Raw genomic sequence first — 20,048 nt, forward strand, 5'->3', positions numbered from 1 at the left:
AGCAGCGGCGTATCAAGCCGAAGATCGTGGGTTCGAATCCCGCTCGTGCCATTGACTTTTTTATCTCAACTGAAAACCTTAATTAATTGTAAATTACAACGATTTTGTTCCGATTCTCCTAGGCCTCCTAAATCCGTAAAAACAATTGAGCAATTTATGACAGATTTGGTTTCTTTAGTACGAGTACTAGTTACCATGAATTTATTTTATTTTAATTCTTTCAAACACTTCTATTAAATAAGGGAAGTTTAAGGGCAGACAATCAGCCGAGGCTATCACCGGCTCTGTGCCTGTTTGTACTTCTTTTCTGGTCTTTCATATTTTTCAGCCTGTAACCATTTGCGCGACTCAACCTGCTAGAAAAGCTCATTTAGCTCTAAAATCTCCAAAAGCAATCAGATTAGATATTAACTAAACAATTCGAGCACATAACCATAATTTAGTAAAATAAGACAACCATTGTTAGAAATAGGGACTGACTAGGTGATCCCAGACTCTCTCTACATATTTTAAAACAAAATAGATTTTGTAATATGTTAGCCTCTTGTTTGTACCTCAGGTTGTCAACTATAGAATATATATTGTATAAACTATACAATACATATACTTATATACATCACCACCCGATATAGACAGAAGTGTGGTCATATTAATCTCCCTCAGAGTTTTCGAGATACCTCCGGTACTAATAACTTACTTTGACTTACCAGACGTCACATTCTTAACCCCAGAGAACTCGATATGTCTCGGGGAGGGGTTAAACAAGCCTTCTTTTAAGCCTATAGTTACTTTTTTCTCTCCAGAGGTCACACACCCACCCCAGAATAGTCGATCTTCCTCAGAGCGGCTTTAAGCAACTCCTTTCTTTCACGCTAATAAATTACATTCATTCCTATTTAAGATAAGTGCAACACCCGATACAAACATAGAAGTCCAGTCACATTCACATCCTCAAGAGTACTCGATATTTTTCGCAGGGTAGAACCCACTCCATTCTGTTTTCAGTGTTAGATGTATAGACCGTGAATACTCTGGCTCACGGTATGGTTGAAAAAGACAATTCAGTTATTCCTGACAAACTTTGGACTTATTTTAAGACCATCATCAGGCCTATATTAATTTCCCATATTTGTGTCACGTTTCGATTTGAATGTACCGCCATGCCCCTCCACACACATCTGACAGTGAAAGGAGTAGGGGCTAGGAAAAGACTATTTTTTTCAATAAAAAAAAAAAACAATTCCCTTTCTGTCCTCCGTGGGTTAAGAGCTGTTTTATTTGTAATTAAGAAAATTTGGTGTGCGCATAATTCAAGTGAGTAAATTTTATATTTTGACGTCAAAAAACTAAAAATAATAATTGTATTTTATTAAAAATTTATTATTTGTATTAAAAAATGGTTTTCACAAAAAATATATTTTTATAAAGAAAACTAAAAGAGATAGCATTTGATTTTAAAAGTTATGCTAAAATATTAATTGTATTTTCTAATTGGTGGTCAAAAATTAATAATAATAACAATAATAATAATTTTCTTTACTTTTACTTTTCTTTATAAAACGAGAATTAAATTCGATTTTAAAATTAATGTTTGTAGATTCTGAAATAGGTTTTATTATAGAATAAAAGATTCTTTAAATTAAAAATAATAATTAATAAAACAAATTGTAATTTTATTTAAAAATAAATTGTAATAAAAGATTTAAATTTAATTAATATTTTGGTCTCGTATTTATTTTGGTTTGAATTGAATATTGGAATTTCATACATCAAAAAAGGTGCCTGATCAATAAATTAATGTAGTCAGTCCGATCATAAATAAACCTCTGAGACCTTGTTTTCGGTTTTCCGAATTTAGGGTTGGGCCCAAAACAAAAGAGACACGCTTACATTTGTACATTTGATTCAACAATCAATATGACTATATAGAACTTACAAAATAATTAACATTTTTATGTAAGGTTTTGGCTGAAATGAAAAAGTGTCACGAGCCGGATTCGAACCCACGACCTTCGGCTCGATACGCCGCTGCTCTAACCACTTGAGGTGAGGAGTTGGTGTCCGAGTGGATCGAACTCACAATAGTCCTATCACCTAGGACCTAATAGACAGGTTGTTTATTCACAAGGTTTGAAAATTTTAGGTGAATTCTCCTATCATTTACCGATAAATGGCACCATTGAACATACCAATGTTAAGTGACTTGTATATCGTCCTAACCTTGAGTTTAGCCTGCTTTAATTGTAGCAGTGAATTTGTTACTCTTGATAGGGTGGTTTCAACATAACCTTGCTGTGACTAAAGTTTATCCACTTTTCCTTTTGTGTTCATTCTTTAATAGAGGATTGATTGAGGATTTGGTCAGTGACTGCTTCTTCGTTACCCAAAATTCCTTTATATCCTGGTAGCCAAGATATCATAAGTTCGTTGTTTACCGAGGTTTTGGAGATTTTGGATGCAATCACTGACTAGTTGTGATGTGTTTTTTATATGCTAATGCTTCAATGGTAAAAAGTAACTATTTCATTGACTGTCGTTGCTACAATTCCTATCTCTGGGTATGATTTGTACCCCAGGTATGATTTGTACCCCAGGTTATGCCACCATTGAGCAGTTGCTTCTTGCGAAGATGATACGTCTCATTGTTTCTTCCTCCTCATTGAATAAGTTGTTTGTTCTCTCAGATGCCAGTCAGCGGTATATAGTCCTATCACTCGTGTCAGTTTAGCCCTCGCTAGTGAGGGTTGTTTTACCATAAGTTTACTCTATCTAGCGATCACTTCTTCTTTTGTATTTTCGGATCCATTCAGTGATGTAGGATTGAGTGTTTGTTTTTGTCATCCTGAGATGGTCTTGCGACCTTCTTCTGGCCGGTATGATTTTTCGTTACCCAAAATATCATCAGGTTATTGAGTTTCTCCAGGTTTTGGAGATTTTGGATGCATTCACTTTTTTTGCCAGTGTAAGGAGTTTAATAGTCATCGAAAGATTTGTGGGAGAGCGTTCCAGTAAAATTGCCTATAATCCATTTATGTTTCAGTGGTCAACTGATCAAGTTACTTCTTTAAATTAATTATTCTTTTTGTGTAATTTGAAAATGGCAAAAAGAGGGAAAATTCGAACGGTTGTAGGTTGAAATATAGAGTCGGTGTCACGATCGAAGTCACGATTGCTCAAGTGGTAGACCAGCGGCGTATTTAGTCGAAGGTCGTTGGTTCGAATCCCGCTCGTGACTCGGAATTTTTTATTTCAACCTAGACCTTACGTAAAACATGATTTGATATGTTCATCTTTGTGACAAAACAACTAGGCAACTAATTTAAGGCTGTTTGTAGGTCTACTGTGCAAATTTAGTGCTATAAAGGTATTTTAAAGAATGTATACATTATAAATATTAAAGGCTCAGAAATTTCCAACAGTGGACTTAAAAAAAAAAAAAAAAAGGGAAGAACATGGCAACATCGGTCGTTTCAAGTGACCCAGTAGGAGTCAATCAATGTTCAAAAGACGAGGGGGCAAGCAGAAGGGGTGAGAAGGCCTGTTATTCATAAAGGAGGAATTCCAGATCAATGTACCGACCGGGGGAGGTTGAGATTTTTAATTTGGAAGTGCTCGTCCGAATCCCCTTTGTCTTCCCGGCCGCATCGGACGAGATGAACGCGGAAAAAAAGCCGAGAGAGAGAGAAAGCGAACGAGAATGCATTATCGATCTGTGTCAATGCATTTGTGAACCGGCCGAGATAGAAAAAAAAAACTGGGGAAAAAAGATAAAAACTGCGACGTAGTTTACTGACGCCTAAGCGCCCAGTTCCCAGGCCAGAGAGAGAAAAAAAATCCAACAGTCGGAATCTCTGTTAATAATGCGGATAAAAAAAATGCATATCTGAAGTGCATTATCTCTCTCTTGCAAAACTCTTGATAACTTTTAACTTCATAATTTGTTTTTTAATAATATAAATTTAACGTTATAAAATGCCTTTTGTTGCTGTACTCTTTGGAAAAAGGATTAGCGCATTTTAAGGAAGAGTTGGGCAAAGGGCTGATTGATTCCTGAGGAAGACGTACCCCTATCTGGGCAAGACGGATCCCATCCGCTTCTTACGTGTCTTTAACGATAAGAGTATATATATAGGACGTTCGTGTGCTCTTTCAGCCAGCTAAGAACGTTTTATAATATTTGTCTTGTTTCTGATTTAAGAATCAACCTAGTTTTATCAGGGTGAAAAGGGCAGTTGAATCGATCAATCAGTTCGGTCAGATTGATGATTGTACAGAAAGATTTGGTCATTTTAAAAAAGAAGCACCGTAAATATTGAACACTGACACGCAACCAAGTCACACTTGCCACAAATAGCTGGAAAAGCAATATTAAAATAGTTAAATTTCTGACGTTTGGATAAAAAAGAAAACGCCAAACTATAAAATCGCAAAAAGCTTGAAAGTACTTTTTTCTGCGCAATGCCATAGCTTACATAGTAGAAACTTTGCTTAAAACAAAGTATTTTTACCTTGAGATTTTGAAAATGCAAAAAATATTTGATGCTTAATGATCGGTGAGTAGGATAAGGTGGAAGTATGTTTAGCAGCAAGTCGCTTACCGGTGTGAAGCCTCGTATGCTGCTGGACGTGTGACAGCTGCTTGAATCGCCTTTCGCAGTAGGAACACTTGTACGGCTTCTCTCCAGTGTGGACTCTTATGTGCTGGACCAGCTGGTGGTTGGACGAGAAAGACTTGAGGCACTGCTGGCATTGGTGGGGTTTATTCACTTCCGGAGGCCGCTGCAACTCCCGGGCATGCATCTGCATCGCAGACTTCCGCATGAATATCTAGACGCCGGAGAATAAATTCGATTATTCAGGGTTATAAGATGGCCGCCTGGAAAAATTAGCGTCTTTGGGCTAGAAGGACGTCATGCGCCGAAAAGACAAAATTATAAAGAAAAAATATTAAAAACCATGCTTCATCTAAATTTCAGCAAATCGAGGATATGAAAGACGTGCACATATCTAAAAAACCAGACAGTAATATTTTCATATTTTAAAGAAACCTCTGAAACCTCAAAAATTAGATTATTAAAGAAATCTTGAATTATTTAAGACTTCGCGATTTATGCTTTTCAAACCATAGGGCACAAGATTCATAAGCTCTAATTAATTATATCAAACTTTAACAAATATTTGGCACCGATTCTTGACAAAATAAATAAAAAAACACAGAACAGGCCGAAAAACCAAATTGTGTTTATCATAAAAAAACAGACAATTTCAAACTATATTTGTATGTAGTAGTCATAACTGACCGTATTAACTATTAAAATTAATTATACTTTTAATCTAAGGTTTTGGTTGAGACGAAAAAGCTAGTGTCATGGGCGGGATTTGAACTAACGATGTTCGGCTCAATACGCCATGGTGGATCAAGTGGTTACAGCAGCGTCGTACTGAGCCGTGGGTTCGAATCCCTCTCATGACACTAGCTTTTCATCTCAACCCAGACCGCATATTAAAATTATAATTAATTTAATATTTTAAGTGTTAATCACACTATCTATAATTATTTCTATCAGCACATAAGAGGTAATTTTGAAAAAAAAAATTCTACTATCAAACATTATAAAAGAAAACTTACCATCACAAGTAGAAAAATTTTCGATGAGCTTCTATTCATTTGAAAAAAGATTTTCAGACTGTGTATCCCGATAATTAATGCAATAAAATACAGCATTATTTATAAATTAACTCATCTAAAGTTCTCTGTTTTCTATATTAAATTTTGCTTGTCTAAAACCAATGTCCTATGAAGAACTACCTATGTTAAATTGGTTAAAAGATAAAAGCATTGTTAGCATAAGTTATTAATTTTTTTTATGAAAAAAATTTTCTTTCATGACAATTCTTCCTCTACTTCATAGTTTTAATTTATCTTTTCACTTTCGAACCTTCCTCACTGAATTTTAAAAATTTATGGTTATCACCTTACACCAGGCCTAAAATATGATGTTTAATTACAGGCCTATTTCCCTTACTATGTGAAATTTTGGAAAAATGTTTTAAAAAAATTGTTGATTTTTTTATAATAACAAAATAACGGTCCCAAAAAATTTGTATGTCAATTATGTAAATCTCCAGCGTTTTTATCAAAAGCTCTTGATAATAAAATTAAAGTCATAGGGTTGTTCTTGGATATCTCAAAGACTTGTGTTTATACATACCGTGCAGTTTCGTTTTAAAAACTTTTAAAAATTCAAAGGATTATTTTGTAATTTCATTAAACCATATTTGTTAAATAGGACTGAAAAAACAAAAAAATATGTCAAACTTTTAGCTATCGCACTTATATTAATTGTAGGTATCCCACAGGGAAGTGTTTTAGGACCTGCACTATTTTTAATTTATATCAACCATTTTCTTAAATTAATACTTTCTGGTGAAATATTGTGATTCGCTGATGATATAGTTACACTTTTTTTTCTGGAAATAATTATGACGTAAGATTAAAAAAATATTAATTATGAAAAATGGTTAGATAGTAATTTCTTACTTTTAAATATATTTAAAAATATAACAATTAATATTTAAAAATCAATACGACTTAAATGATTGTAATTGTCAGATTATACAACTTTTCTAATCAACTTAAACATTTGATAATAATTTTATGATAATAAATTTTTTATATAGATTTAATATTGATGCTTTGGCAAAAAAATGAGAAAATTGTATTATAAATCTTTCAATTAATTAAGGTTTTTAGTTGAGATAAAAAAGCCAATGTCACGAGCGGGATTCGAACTCACGACCTTCGGGTTGAAGTGAGAAGTTGGTGTCCGAGTGGATCGAAATCAAGATAGCCTCAAGTGTAGAGGAGCGTATTTAACCGAAGGTCGGGGTTCGAATCCCGCTCGTGACACTGACTTTTTTATCTCAACCAATACCTTACACAAAGATTAATTAATTCAAAGATGTTATTTGGTCAATCGGACCACGAAATAACTTATTTCAATTAATTAATTTTTATGTAAGGTATTGGTTGAAAAATGGCAAAAAAAGATGGAAAATAAATAATTCGAAAGGTAGGTTGGGATGGGAAGTTGTCTGAGTAGATTGAAGTCCCGATAGCTTCAAGTGGTCAAGCAGCGTATTTAACCGAAGGCCGTGGGTTCGAATCCCGCTCACGACACTAACTTTTTCATTTCAACCCACACCTTACATAAAGATTAATTAACTAAAAGAAATTACCATTTAATTTTCTTTCTCAAAATAATGTATTCATACAGTAACCCTAACCATCCCTAACCATAAATTCATTTTTTCTTGTCCTAATGTTAAAGCCGCATGGTCTCTATGTACGTTTTTGATCAGAAAATTTCATTCACCTTGGAACAACATAAGTTGAGTGGCAATCTGGCTTAACGTATTTTAGAGAATTTTTTTCGAATTAAATTTTACACCGAGGGTCCCAGGGTTTTCTGCATATAACACGCTCAGGCTAGAAAAAATATTATATTAAATTTAATTAACACTTTAGATCGAGATATTTGTCAATCGTAAGCTGGCGCGGTCGTAAATTGATAGAATGATAAGATTAAACTAAAACCTTCATTGACTGTCATTCATATCGGTAGTAAACACACACATTAGTCTGGAATTCTCTTCTTTTTATGCCTTCCTGTATTTTGATATCCGAAATCGTAGACTATGGAAAATTTGTAAGCCAAACCTTAAACTCGGGCGTTTTTCAGGTCATCGGGATGTAAAAAATAACGGTGAAAACTTCCAATTACGATTGTGCAATTGCGCTTGGCGAAAGGCTCTGTGCAAGAAGAGGGCGTGCATGAGCGTTTTGATATTTTAATGTTATTCAACTGAAAGGGTGAGACGTTTGTAATGATCATTAGTTGGCAAGATATTAAAAAAAGTAGACGTCTAGCTTGTTTGTAGAAGAAACTCCATAAATTGCCAATGATTTAGTGTTGGGCTAGAGCGAGGAACCTTACGCTTTCAAAAGCCCAGCCCAAGATAATAAATGGCTTTAATGATCCGGGTATTATTGCATACAGGTAAATGTCAATTTGATTTACTCGGGGGCGCCGACCCGGCTTTTATTTCGACTTGGAACCCGGACAATAGTTTCCACCCCGCTTCCCACCGGTTCACGTGATCATCTCGAATTATGTTAATTCCGCCTGGGCCGGTTGTTTTTGTTTGTTAATGCGATATTGAGAGCAATTTGAGGGAAAATCTAGAAGAGAGATTCCCCGGTTTGATACGGACTGAAATTATTCAAATGCGAATCCCGCTTCGGCCACTCGGAAAAAGGAAGATCGATAATAATATCGATTATTTCAATTATGAATCACTTGCTCTTAAGAGTGGTTTTAATCTGCAATTTATACTTTTAAAAAAAGGCTTCAAATAATCAGCAATCACCGTTTATTAATTTGGATTTTTTTTTAAACCCAATGCATTTCCTTTTCGACGTGCTATGTCAACAAGAATCCTCTTCCACGAAAAAATGATAAATTAAACCGTAGCAATTTCATGTCAAGAAGTGCAAATATGAAATGCACAATATTTATTTAAACTTCAGAAGATCGGAAAAGTTTCAATCTTAAACCATAAAAACAACGGATAAGATTGTTACACGGTTTGTTGAAAGGGACTCTGAGACCCTCCAGAACATAGAATATACTAATCGAGCCAAATCTAACATAAGTTTAACATGACGTACTCATTTCTGTACAAAGTCGAGAGACCGCGAGTAGACAAGTGTCAAGACGATATACAGGGTGTCTCTCTGCTCAATGCACTACCTTCACCAGGAACAAAAAACTGTAGACAATAAACATAGCTAACAACCAAAACCGAAAAATTGGACAATATATCTACACCAAACACCGGCAATAAAAAAGAAAAACAATACAGAAGTTGTAAAAAACAGATTTAACCTAATAAAAAATCACAAAAAAGAGAAAAATTCAACGTAATTTGGTTGTTCACAATGTTTATTTGTCTCTTTTGTATATTTGTTTGTTTTCTATGTTGATTTTTTTCACTTTTTTGTGCTTTATTATTAGGTTGAATTTGGTTTTGTACAACTTCTGTATTATTTTTCTTTTTTTGGCTGTGTTTAGTGTAGATATTTTGTCCAATTTTTCTGCTTTGGTTGGTGACCACCAACAAAAAAAAGGAAAGTGAAAAAGCACAAAAAAGAGAAATGGTTATTTTTCTTTTTTGTATGTTTTGTTTGATATTTATGTTGATTTATTTACCTTACTTGTGCTTTTTTTGTTAGGTTAAAGTTGGGTTTTACAACTTCTGTATTGTTGTTCTTTGTTTTTGCTTGTGTTTAGTGTAGATATTTTGTCTATTTTTTCTGCTTTGGTTGGTGACCCCCCCCCCCCGAACATAGAACCGACTAATGGAGCCAAATCTAACACAATTTTAACATAATGTACACATTTCCGTACAAAGTCAATGCATCAACTTAACCAGGAAGAAAAACTGTAGACGATAAACAACCAAAGCAGAAAAATATGCCAATATATGTACACTAATCACAGGAAAAAAAATCGAAGGCAGAAGTTGTAAAACCCATCTTTAACCTTATAAAAAAGCACATAAAAGAGAAAAATTCAACGTAATTTGGTTGTTCACGATATTTATTTCTCTCTTACACATGTTTCGTTTGATTTATACGTTGATTTTTTCTTCTTTTTTTGTGCTTTTATATTACATTAAAGTTGGATTTTACTTTTCTTCTTCTTTTGTCTGTGTTTAGTGTAGATTTTTTTACAATTTTTCTGCTTCAGTTGTTAACTATGTTTATTGTGTTTTTTTTTTTCGACGTTTTGTTTTATTTTTCTTTCCTTTCGTCCTTTTTTATTAAAGTTGGGAAATAGATTTTGCGCAGGATGAAAGATTGAATTACTGTCACCAATTTTTCCTCTTTTAACACAAAATTTCTGCATTTTGGTTGGATGCAATTAAAAAAAAATTAGAAGCTAGAAAGCTTATTAAATGAAGATGTTTTTCGTAATTTTAAATTTAGGAGTTTTTGAAAGAATTAGTGTTTGTTTTGGGACTTGGCAAAAATTCGAAGGCAATCGGCGAATACCGCATGTACAAAGCCACGTTTAAGATCCATGATTAGAGACAGTATTTTTTGCATATTTTGCTTGTCACCACATACAACCGAGGAAACCAATTGCTATACGAATCATATATCTAGGAAGCCTTGGTGAAATTTTACAGAGCACATTTTTGCAAATTTGATAAATATCGCATAAATTTGCATTTTTGAACAATATCGCAAATTTGAAGGTTTTTTTTTTTTAAATCGCATTTATCGCGCAAAATATTTAAAATATTATATATATATTAGGGGAAAGNTTTTTGGCGGGGAAGCATAAAAAATTTGTAAAAAAATATTAGAATTATACTATTCATGAGTGTCGTGGGGGCACACTCAACACGACACAAAATAATGGCACATCTAGGTAGAAAACGAACACTTTGAGCCCTGACGATGATCTCAATAAAGGTCGAAACGTTGGCACGATAAAGAAAATGTTTTTCTGAAACTTACGTCACATCAGACCGCATCTCACGATCTCCGAATAATTAACATCACATATCAACATTAATTAAACTAAATCTGTATAAAATATGTAAGTGAGAAAATGTTTTTGTTAAATAAATAAATACTAGTCGGTGGCATCAACGGTTAAACATTGACACAGCGCTCATCACTGTAGGGGTCCCGGGTTCGAATCCAGCGGCCCTGCATTCGAACCCGACATACTTACAAATGGGCTTTTTTTCAAAAACACCGACTCTGCTGTTGCGAGCCCTCATAAAAAAAGAAAAACTACTGTATATTATTGCATATTTCAGGGCTTTCGACTGCTTATTTTATGGCATATTTTGGCAATTTTTACTGCATAAATATACGGTCTCTGCCCATGATCTATGCCATTTGTATATATTGTAAATCCACCTCATTACGTAATGGAAATACGGTATAGATTGTAATGGATAAAAAAAAAATTCTTATGTATAAAGAAAAATAACCTGGGGTTCTCATGGATGTAAAGGTCTTCAAGAAGACATTAAGTAATTACCAAGTCTTTAAATACTACAGAAATATAGGAAGATGTTGATAATAATCGAAGAGAAAGCATTACTTTTAAAGGTATTGAGTTTTTTTCAATAAGCAGACGAGCTCCATCCAATAACGTAGTCCTCCCAAATACAAAGGTCAACGTCTTTGCCTTTTCAAAAGGTTTGTTAATTCACAAAATTGGCAACGTATTAAAAGCAAACCGGGAGTCCCCTTTTGAGTTTTTCTCCGGCCGGCCGCCTTTCTTCCCAATCAAAAGATGGCCGGTCCGCTTCTCAAAAGCAATTAAAATTAAGTGAAAAAACGAAGAGAAAAACATTCGGCCGGTGAGGCGGTGAATAGGCCTGAAAAGAGAGGGTGGTTGTTCGGCAATATCAAAATCGAGGAGCTGGCAAACAAAGGGTCCCGGCTCAAAAATTCCTTATCCTCGCCCCCCCCCCAAACGCGCAATTCCTCCGGATTAGCAATGGTCAATGCGCCCACTTAACCCGGCCGATTAAAAAACTTGGGGCCCTACTTAACCCCCGCATCTTAATCTCGGGGGATCGCATCTCTTTACGGGCAAACCGCTCGAAAGAGAGAGGAAAAAAAGGATTTTTTCCCCTCGATTCGCAACAGGGGGAGAGTAATCAGTTTAACCGAGGGGTCGCCACTCTTAACGTTGCGGATCACGACGGTAACCCTTATTTATAATTCTTCATCCTGCAAATATTTAATTTCAATGACCCCGAGGGGAGCGATAACAATCAAGCCCCAAAACATATGATTTTTGCACTTACAGATAATTCTTTCAAATCGAGGTAAAATCCTAAAGAATTTCTTTCAATTATTATAGATCAGTTGGTATAAGTATCTAATTTATTTTAGCTGTTTCGCTTAGTTTAATAATTAACCTTATTTATAGCAATTAATATCTATTTATGGCTCTCTGAACATTACAAAGTTTTACCGAACAAATTTATTACAATTTCGATATTTTACACACATATTATTTTTGTTGTCTGAACCATAAAGAACAAAACACAATTTTACTAAAAGTACAAGGTTCCAGAACGGGAAGAAGAGATGAAGGTACACCGCTAAAGGCAAACTTTTACTCTTACACTGATGGCTCCAAAACCGACAAGGCCACAAGGGCTGGAGACTTCGGGATGAATCCAAAGACTACGGTTAACCTATCTAAATATGGTGCAGTTTTCCAGGCTGAAATCATAAGGATTGAACACTCCGCCAGAGAAATTAAAAGGTAGGAATACATTCCCGAAGATAGCCATCTTCTCTGACAGTCAGGCTAAACTAAAGGACCTAGGTGCGAGGTGATGACATAGAGGGTTTGGAACTGCATGGAGGCCCTAGGCATTCGGGGCATAGAGGCAACGAAAAGGTTCGGATGTCGACCAGAGGTAGCCAACATGGACTCTCTAGGTTCTGAACGTTACCATCTTGCCACAAAAGAGGGTATATCTTAAAATGGATCCTTAATTGAGTCAAAAACCTGATGGTATGACTCATTATAGATCCAGTTATGGATAATGGCTCTTTTTTCTGCCATCATGCTCACTTTCTAAGTTTCTATGCCCCGAAAACCACAGGACATATGGCAGGGTCAGGTATTGGTTCGACTCACTTATCCAAATGATGGTCCCTGGGCATTCTGGGCGTAAAGGCAACGAAAACGTTGACATTTGACCAAAGAAGAAGTCAACATGGATCTGTAGGTCTTGAACCCTACTGTGGTTTCCCATCTTGCCACAAAAGAGGAAACATCTCAAAATAAATCCTTACTGAGACCCTAACCTCGTGGAATAATACCACAGGTATGAAGCACGCGAAGAGATTCATAGAAGGAACAGCCGCAAAACTTACAAAAGAATTACAGGAAGGCAACCGCAACCGAACAGGATTCTGGTTGGACTCCTAACAGGGCACTGCCACTTAAAAAAACACATGCACCGGATAGGAGTACAGACAGAAGAAACACTCTGCAGATACAGCCAGGAAGGGAAGGAAACCGCAGAACACATTTCATGTTTCTGTGAAGGTCTATGTAGGTGCAGGTTCTTGCAACTAGGGCAAGAGAAACCACAAGCAAGAACCTACCCTAAGAAGCTGCTGGCAAGGCTATGGAGGTTGATTAACAAGTTCGTCAGTGAGTTATAAAAAACAAGGGAGCACAATAGATCTATTCAGGTAGAGGTGCAGAAGGCCTTGTGGCCGCCTCTATCCCTATCCCTATACCTACCGTGTTGCAACCGAAATTTGGTCGTTATTTCTAGTAGTTACGAGTCATTGAAGGGTCAGCGTCGACCCAAATTATCTATCCTGGCATCAGGCCAGTGCTCTGCCCTCAACCGTACTACGTGTACAGCTATCTCATATTGCAGTTGTGTCATTGACCGGTTTTTTCTCACTGAAGGCGATTTCCTATCCGACTAGTCCCCATCCATAGTATTTCTTCACTAAGTTTTGGTTCCTATACCAGGTGACCACATCTGATATTCCATTTCCACCACTTCCTCATCCCACCAAACTCACATTTGCAGACGATTCAGCGACTCCGATTTTGTCATTTCCACTTGAAACCTTCAGGAACACCTCACACTAATAGTGCACAAATAACACCGACGATACCTTCATTCTTCGTGTTGGGGTTCCTGGTAGCGTTCTGGCGCCTACACGATATCAGGTCTATACTGCTAAAATTCCATATCCTCAAACCAACCTCCCTAATCATTCAGATGATACAGTGATCCCTGCAAGTGACTCCAATCCAGTCAATTCCACTGGAAACTTTCAGGAACACCTCACACTAACAGAGCGCAAATAACACTGACAAATCCATTCAAATTATCTTCATTCTACGTGTTGGGGTTCCTCAAGCTAGCGTTGTGACCCCTACACTATACCAGATTTATACAGCCAACGTTCCATATCCTCAATTAACTTCCGAACCTTTCAGACGATACAGCGATCATTGATCCCTAATTCCAATCCATTCGTTTCTACTCAAACCCTTCAGGAACCTCACAATACTGAAGTCTTGGCGAAAAAAATACAATTTAACCTAGAAAAATCCACTCAATAACTTCACACTTAAAACACAACACACCTAGGATCCATAGGAATATTGCGTAGTTTTTTCACTCTTGTGTATTTATTTATTTTTTTAATACTCTAAATGTTAATTGTTACCCAACTGGAGGTAGTTGTACTTTAGTTAGTTAGTCTGTCAGGTGCATTTTAGCAGTTCACTATGTTCATTTATTTTGTTTGCTTTACTGTTTGGTGATGGCATAACGTTGAAACGCGTCAGTTAGAGCAAATCAGCGAGACGAGGTGACGACCAAATTTCAATTATTTTGCCAATAACCGGTAATTATTATGCAAAGTATGACAAGTTAGATTCACGAGGGGGACTCGAACCCACGACCTCCGGATTACCCCTGCGCTTCTACCAATTGAGCTATCGTGATTTAATGTTGGCGTGTCGTGGGTTCGAGTCCCGCACGTGACACTAACTTTCCAATCAACCATACTTTGCGTAATAATTACAGTAATTACTTTAGTTAATAGGCCCAACTAAATATCACATAATAGATTAATATTTTACAAACAAAATCAAACAACATACCCAAGTATTTGAGAATTATGCAATTTCATGTTGTACACACGTTGAATAAATATTAAGAAATTCACATCCAGACATTGTTGTACGGTGGGCCGAAAGAAAATGGAGTTGATAACCGTTTCCTGTCCCGGGCCCCTGCCCAGTCCGGCGTGACGTTAATGTTCTTCTTAAATGTTCGATTCACATAATGAAAAAATAATCATTTATAAGAATGAATTTTTTTCTTTTTTTAGCTTACCAAGTTACTCGAACTTACAATATTATTTATGGGTGTGGGTAGAAAACGTGGTAAAAATATTTTTTTTGTTGTAGTCACATAAATCGGGATTGACCAGGCTTTGGAGTATAACCAGTTTATTCGTTTATCATGTGTAATAATATAAAAAACAGGGAAACGCGAAAAAAATCTGAACAACCTGCACATTTTTTACCTCAAGAGATAAGACGAATAAACACTTTATTTTATTTATGTTTTTATGTAATACTGCATCACAGTTTCACTATTCAATTTAATTATTTTATGTGCTGTCTCGTCATTGCGAAATTTCCAGTATATCGGCCGTGTCGTTTCAATTAACGGACGTGTAGGAAATTCAGTACACGCTGGATACTTTATAAACGTCTGAATAATTTGCAAGCATACAGCTCCTTTCCCAAGAGCGTTCGAAGCGAAGTTCACTGTCATGGGCACATTTTCAACAGTGATGATATGCAACAGTAATCTAAATTTGAAATTCAATGTAAAATATTTTATAAAAAGGGTTGAATCTTGATGTTAGGGAAATTAGTTTAAAATTATGCGATTTACTTTTATGTGTAAGGAGAGTTCGATATTTTGGTGAAAAACAGAACATTTAGGGAGATTTTGCATAACGTTAGCGTGAACGGTATTGCTAAATTGATCGGAGTGCGCATGCGCAGATTTAACGGAACGTTAAATGAAATAGCGCCATACGTTATTTAGCTTAGAATAGCGTGCATACTAACCCGTGATGGTTGTCAACAAATATAGTAATATTGTTTATTTTATAGTTAACGTTTTACAATTCGAAGTTTTCATGAATTGCAATTCCAAAGAATGTAATATGATGTCTTCCAACATTAAAACATTTAGCTGTTTCATTTACACAAGCTTGAACGACAGGACTACAGCAATCTTATACAATTTTATTACAATAAAGACAGCAATTGTCTAAAAAAAAAATACACTGGCTGCAGTACATAAAGACAATTTAAAAGCTAAATTTCTAACATAAACAGAACTATTAGGGAGAATTCGAGAATAACGTTAGCGTGAACGTTAATGAGTGCGATGCGCAGATTTAACGGAACTACTATCTGAAATAGTAGGGAGATTTTGTGTAATATTGTTCCATTTAAAAAAATAATATAATAGACATGTATACCGTATCTATCATAATACCGTCAGATAATTTAACCTGGTTCCCATCCGACCAAAATCGAGTCCACACGAAGTATCTACTTTTATTGCGGCATAACGACATCCATTGAAGTGCGCATGCGCAGATTTAACAGAACGTTCTCTAAAATAGCGTCTTACGTTATTTGTCTTAGAATAGCGTGCTTGTTAACCGGTGACGGTAAAGTCGACAAAGTATTTTATATTAGATTATTGTCCAATTAAAAAAGTAATATATATACAGATTTAATAAAACTGCTTATTTTATAGACATTTTCGTACAAGTTTTCATGAATACCGACTGTAAATAATGTAGTATATTTGTTGTTCTAACGTTATTTATTTAATATTTAACTGTTTTATTTACATACAATCAGGGATGACAGAAATACAGCAACGGTATACATCTTTCCTTGAATATAGTTACAGCAATTGTTTAACTGCCAAAAAGCTAAACAGGTATACAATGCGGTTATAATTAGTAAACTATGGTTAACTAAGTAATATTTCAGTTTTACCTAAAATTTCTGAACGAAAGGAAAAACTTTTTTTTTCTTAAGAGTTTTTGACATTTTTCGTCGTCAATTATATTTAAACTGAACTTGCCCCAATCAACTTAATGCTTACTTTGTACTTTAGGGCTAGGTGTTCAGAATTTGACCAACTGTCGTCAACAATCAAGGGAAAATCCATAACGCTCCTTTGATTACAAGCTTTGATTTACAAGATGCGACTATATCTGAACTTCTACGATCTTCCCAGGAACTCAGCGTTAGTGGACAAATCTATTATGCAAAAAGTCTTCAAATAGCGGAGACGTTATGAAAAATCTCTCTATCTCCATGGGCTTTTGAGTAAAACACGTATAAGAAAAACAGAAATGTTTTAACAAAAGGGTTCCACTGTAAGAAGTCGACAAGAATAAAAAAATGAAAAACGATTGATCTTGGTAACTTACTTCTCCAGCCGCTGTGTAAAGTGCGATTCGTCAATGTCTCAGAGTAAAGAAAGCCTTTTAAATATTCGCACCCCCGCAACAAAACGGGCGCATTTGTTGAATTGGAGAGTTTTTCACGATCAAGACACAAATTACAGCCGCCCGCCTTTTTCACGAGAAAACTAATTACCGGGGATAAATATTCAAGATGCGTAGCTGGGGCGCTGAAAGGGTTGCGAGATAAAAATTAACACCCCCTCCGACAACAGCCCCGACGATAGTTATCACCAACGTGTCTCTTGTAATAAGGATTTATCACGGTATTTTTCTTTGGGCGGGGACGCGTCGTCCCTTCGGCCCCTAATGGATATAAAATGGATTCTTAATTGTCACAGGACCTCTCCATTTTCCGTATTATAAGCGCTTTCTGTAAAATTCACCTGGTTTCGGCTTAAACGTCTTCAAGCACCTGAAAAACCTGTCCGTACATTTTACAAAAACATCCTAAATATTAATTGAAAATTTAATTGTTCTAACATTTTGTTAATATTATACAAGAAAAATTATTCTTCCGGAGATTAAAGGAGATTATCGTCTCTAGATCAGTGTACAAGATTACAAATACACACAACTGCATATTGAAAATAAAGTACAAACATAAAAAAAATATAAGTAACTCGTGCGCTTTCCTTCTGTAGTCTGCCGATAAATTATAATTCGATCCTTATCACTAGACACACTGAAGAAGGCAAATTTGCGAAAATGCGTGTAACAGACCAAGAGAGGCAAGACCAAGATGGTAAAACCCTCTCTCACTTTATCTTTGCCTCTCTATTCTCATTTATTTTCTTTCTCACTATTTTGTCTTCTTACTCTCACTTACTTTCTTTTCTCTCTATCTGTCTGTATTTCTCAATCTCACTTCTTTCTCTGCCTCTCTCCTCCTTCTGTTTCGCTTTCTTTGTTACTCTCTCTCTCTAACACTTCCTTTTCCTTACTATGTCTCTCTCTAACACTTTGTTTTCTTTACTATATCTCTTTTCTCTCACTATTTTGTATTCTTTCTTTCTCTTATTTACTTGCTCTTCTCTCTGTCTGTCTGTATTTCTCACTCTCACTTCTTTCTCTTCTGAATCTCTTTCTTTGTTATTCTCTCTCTAACACTTTGTTTTCCTTACTATCTCTCTCTTCTCTCTCACTGTTTTGTCTTCATTTTTCTCTCACTTACTTTCTCTTCTCTCTGTATTTCTCATTCTCTGTCTTTATTACTCTCTCTCTAACACTTTCTTTTCCTTACTATGTCACTCTCTCTAACACTTTCTTTTCCTTACTATCTTTCTCTTTTCTCTCACTCTTTTGTCTTCTTTCTTTCTCTCACTTACTTTCTCTTCTCTCTGTCTGACTGTATTTCTCAATCTCACTTCTTTCTCTGCCTCTCTCCTCCTTCTGTTTCTCTTTCTTTGTTACTCTCTCTCTAACACTTTCTTTTCCTTACTATGTCACTCTCTCTAACACTTTGTTTTCCTTACTATCTCTCTCTTCTCTCTCACTGTTTTGTCTTCATTTTTCTCTCACTTACTTTCTCTTCTCTCTGTCTGTCTGTATTTCTCAATCTCACTTCTTTCTTTACCTCTTTCCTCCTTCTGTTTCTCTTTCTTTGTTACTCTCTCTCTAACACTTTGTTTCCTTACTATGTCACTCTCTCTCTAACACTTTGTTTTCCTTACTATCTCTTTCTTCTCTCTCACTGTTTTGTCTTCATTTTTCTCTCACTTACTTTCTCTTCTCTCTGTCTGTCTGTATTTCTCACTCTCACTTCTTTCTCTACCTCTCTCTTCCTTCTGTATGTCTTTCTTTCTTACTGTCTCTCTTCAACACTTTCTTTTCCTTACTATGTCTCTCTCTATCTCCATTCTCATCTGTCTCTCTCTTTCTCCTTATGTGTGCTCTCTTTTTATTCCATAGACTCTTCATTCCCAGTGTTTGTCTTTCAAACTCTCTCTCCTCTCTCTCTTACTCTTTCTTTCTTATTTTCTCTCTGTCACTTCTCTTTCTTACTCTTCCTGTCTCTTTTCTCTTCGACTCTCTGCCTTTCTTTCTATCTCTCTCAATTCTCTTTCTTTCTCCGACTTTTACATCTCTCACTCTGGCTCTCTCTACATTCTGTACCTCTTTCTTTCTTACTTTCTCTCATTAACTTTCTTACACTCTATTTGTTTGTTTGTTTGTCTGTCTGTCTGTCTGTCTGTCTGTCTCTCTCTCTCTCTCTCTCTCTCTCTCTCTCTCTCTCTCTCTCTCTCTCTCTATCTATCTCTCTTTCTCTCTCATGTTAGTAGTTGAGTGTAAAGTGGTCAAATTTGACCAAATCACTATAAATAAAGTATTAACCTCTCTCTCTCTTTTTCTCTCTCTCTCTCTCTCTCCCGTGTTAGTAGTTGAGTGTAAAGTGGTTAAATTCGACCAAATCACTGCGACTATAAATAAAGTATTAACCTCTCTCTCACACTCTTTCTCTCTCACTATATATATATATATATATATATATATCNATATATATATATTTGTCTGTCTAGATCGTACTTAGCAGTACTTAACTATTCTATTTGCTTCTCCTGTGTACTAAAATCTACACGATCGTTAAGGATCAAATTACAAATTTGTACTGGCGCTCGTAGAAAAATATTATAAACTTGCTAGCATATATTTGTTTTAAATCGCTTTCGTAGAGAAAGAATAAATATTTCAATCTTGTCGAAAAATAGAAAATCTAACGAAAGTGAGACCTTTTGAGTGTGTAGTGGAGTTAATGCCCCTCGGTACCTCCGCCCGGCGGACGGGTCACGGATAGCACAACGGTCGCAAACTCGTGGCCGGCTTGCAAACGTGGAAGAACACGCGATGACTATGACCACGCCGTTGTTGCATATAAAAACGAAGTTCA

General features: G+C 35.7%; 1 protein-coding gene across 6 annotated transcripts in view; it reads right to left on the reverse strand.

The window, feature by feature from the left end:
- LOC106674274 (zinc finger protein 629) overlaps positions 1-20,048 on the reverse strand; it is a 175,763-nt gene that overhangs the window by 71,382 nt on the left and 84,333 nt on the right. For all 6 annotated transcript variants that reach the window (XM_024226247.1, XM_014406900.2, XM_024226249.1 and 3 more), the window contains one exon: positions 4,599-4,827. In XM_024226247.1, the coding sequence (XP_024082015.1) occupies positions 4,599-4,827 (229 nt within the window). The remainder of the gene's footprint in view (positions 1-4,598; positions 4,828-20,048) is intronic.

This window comes from Cimex lectularius, unplaced genomic scaffold, assembly GCF_000648675.2.
Source record: "Cimex lectularius strain Harlan isolate CLEC.00 unplaced genomic scaffold, Clec_2.1 scaffold126, whole genome shotgun sequence".
NCBI classification, from domain to species: domain Eukaryota; kingdom Metazoa; phylum Arthropoda; class Insecta; order Hemiptera; family Cimicidae; genus Cimex; species Cimex lectularius.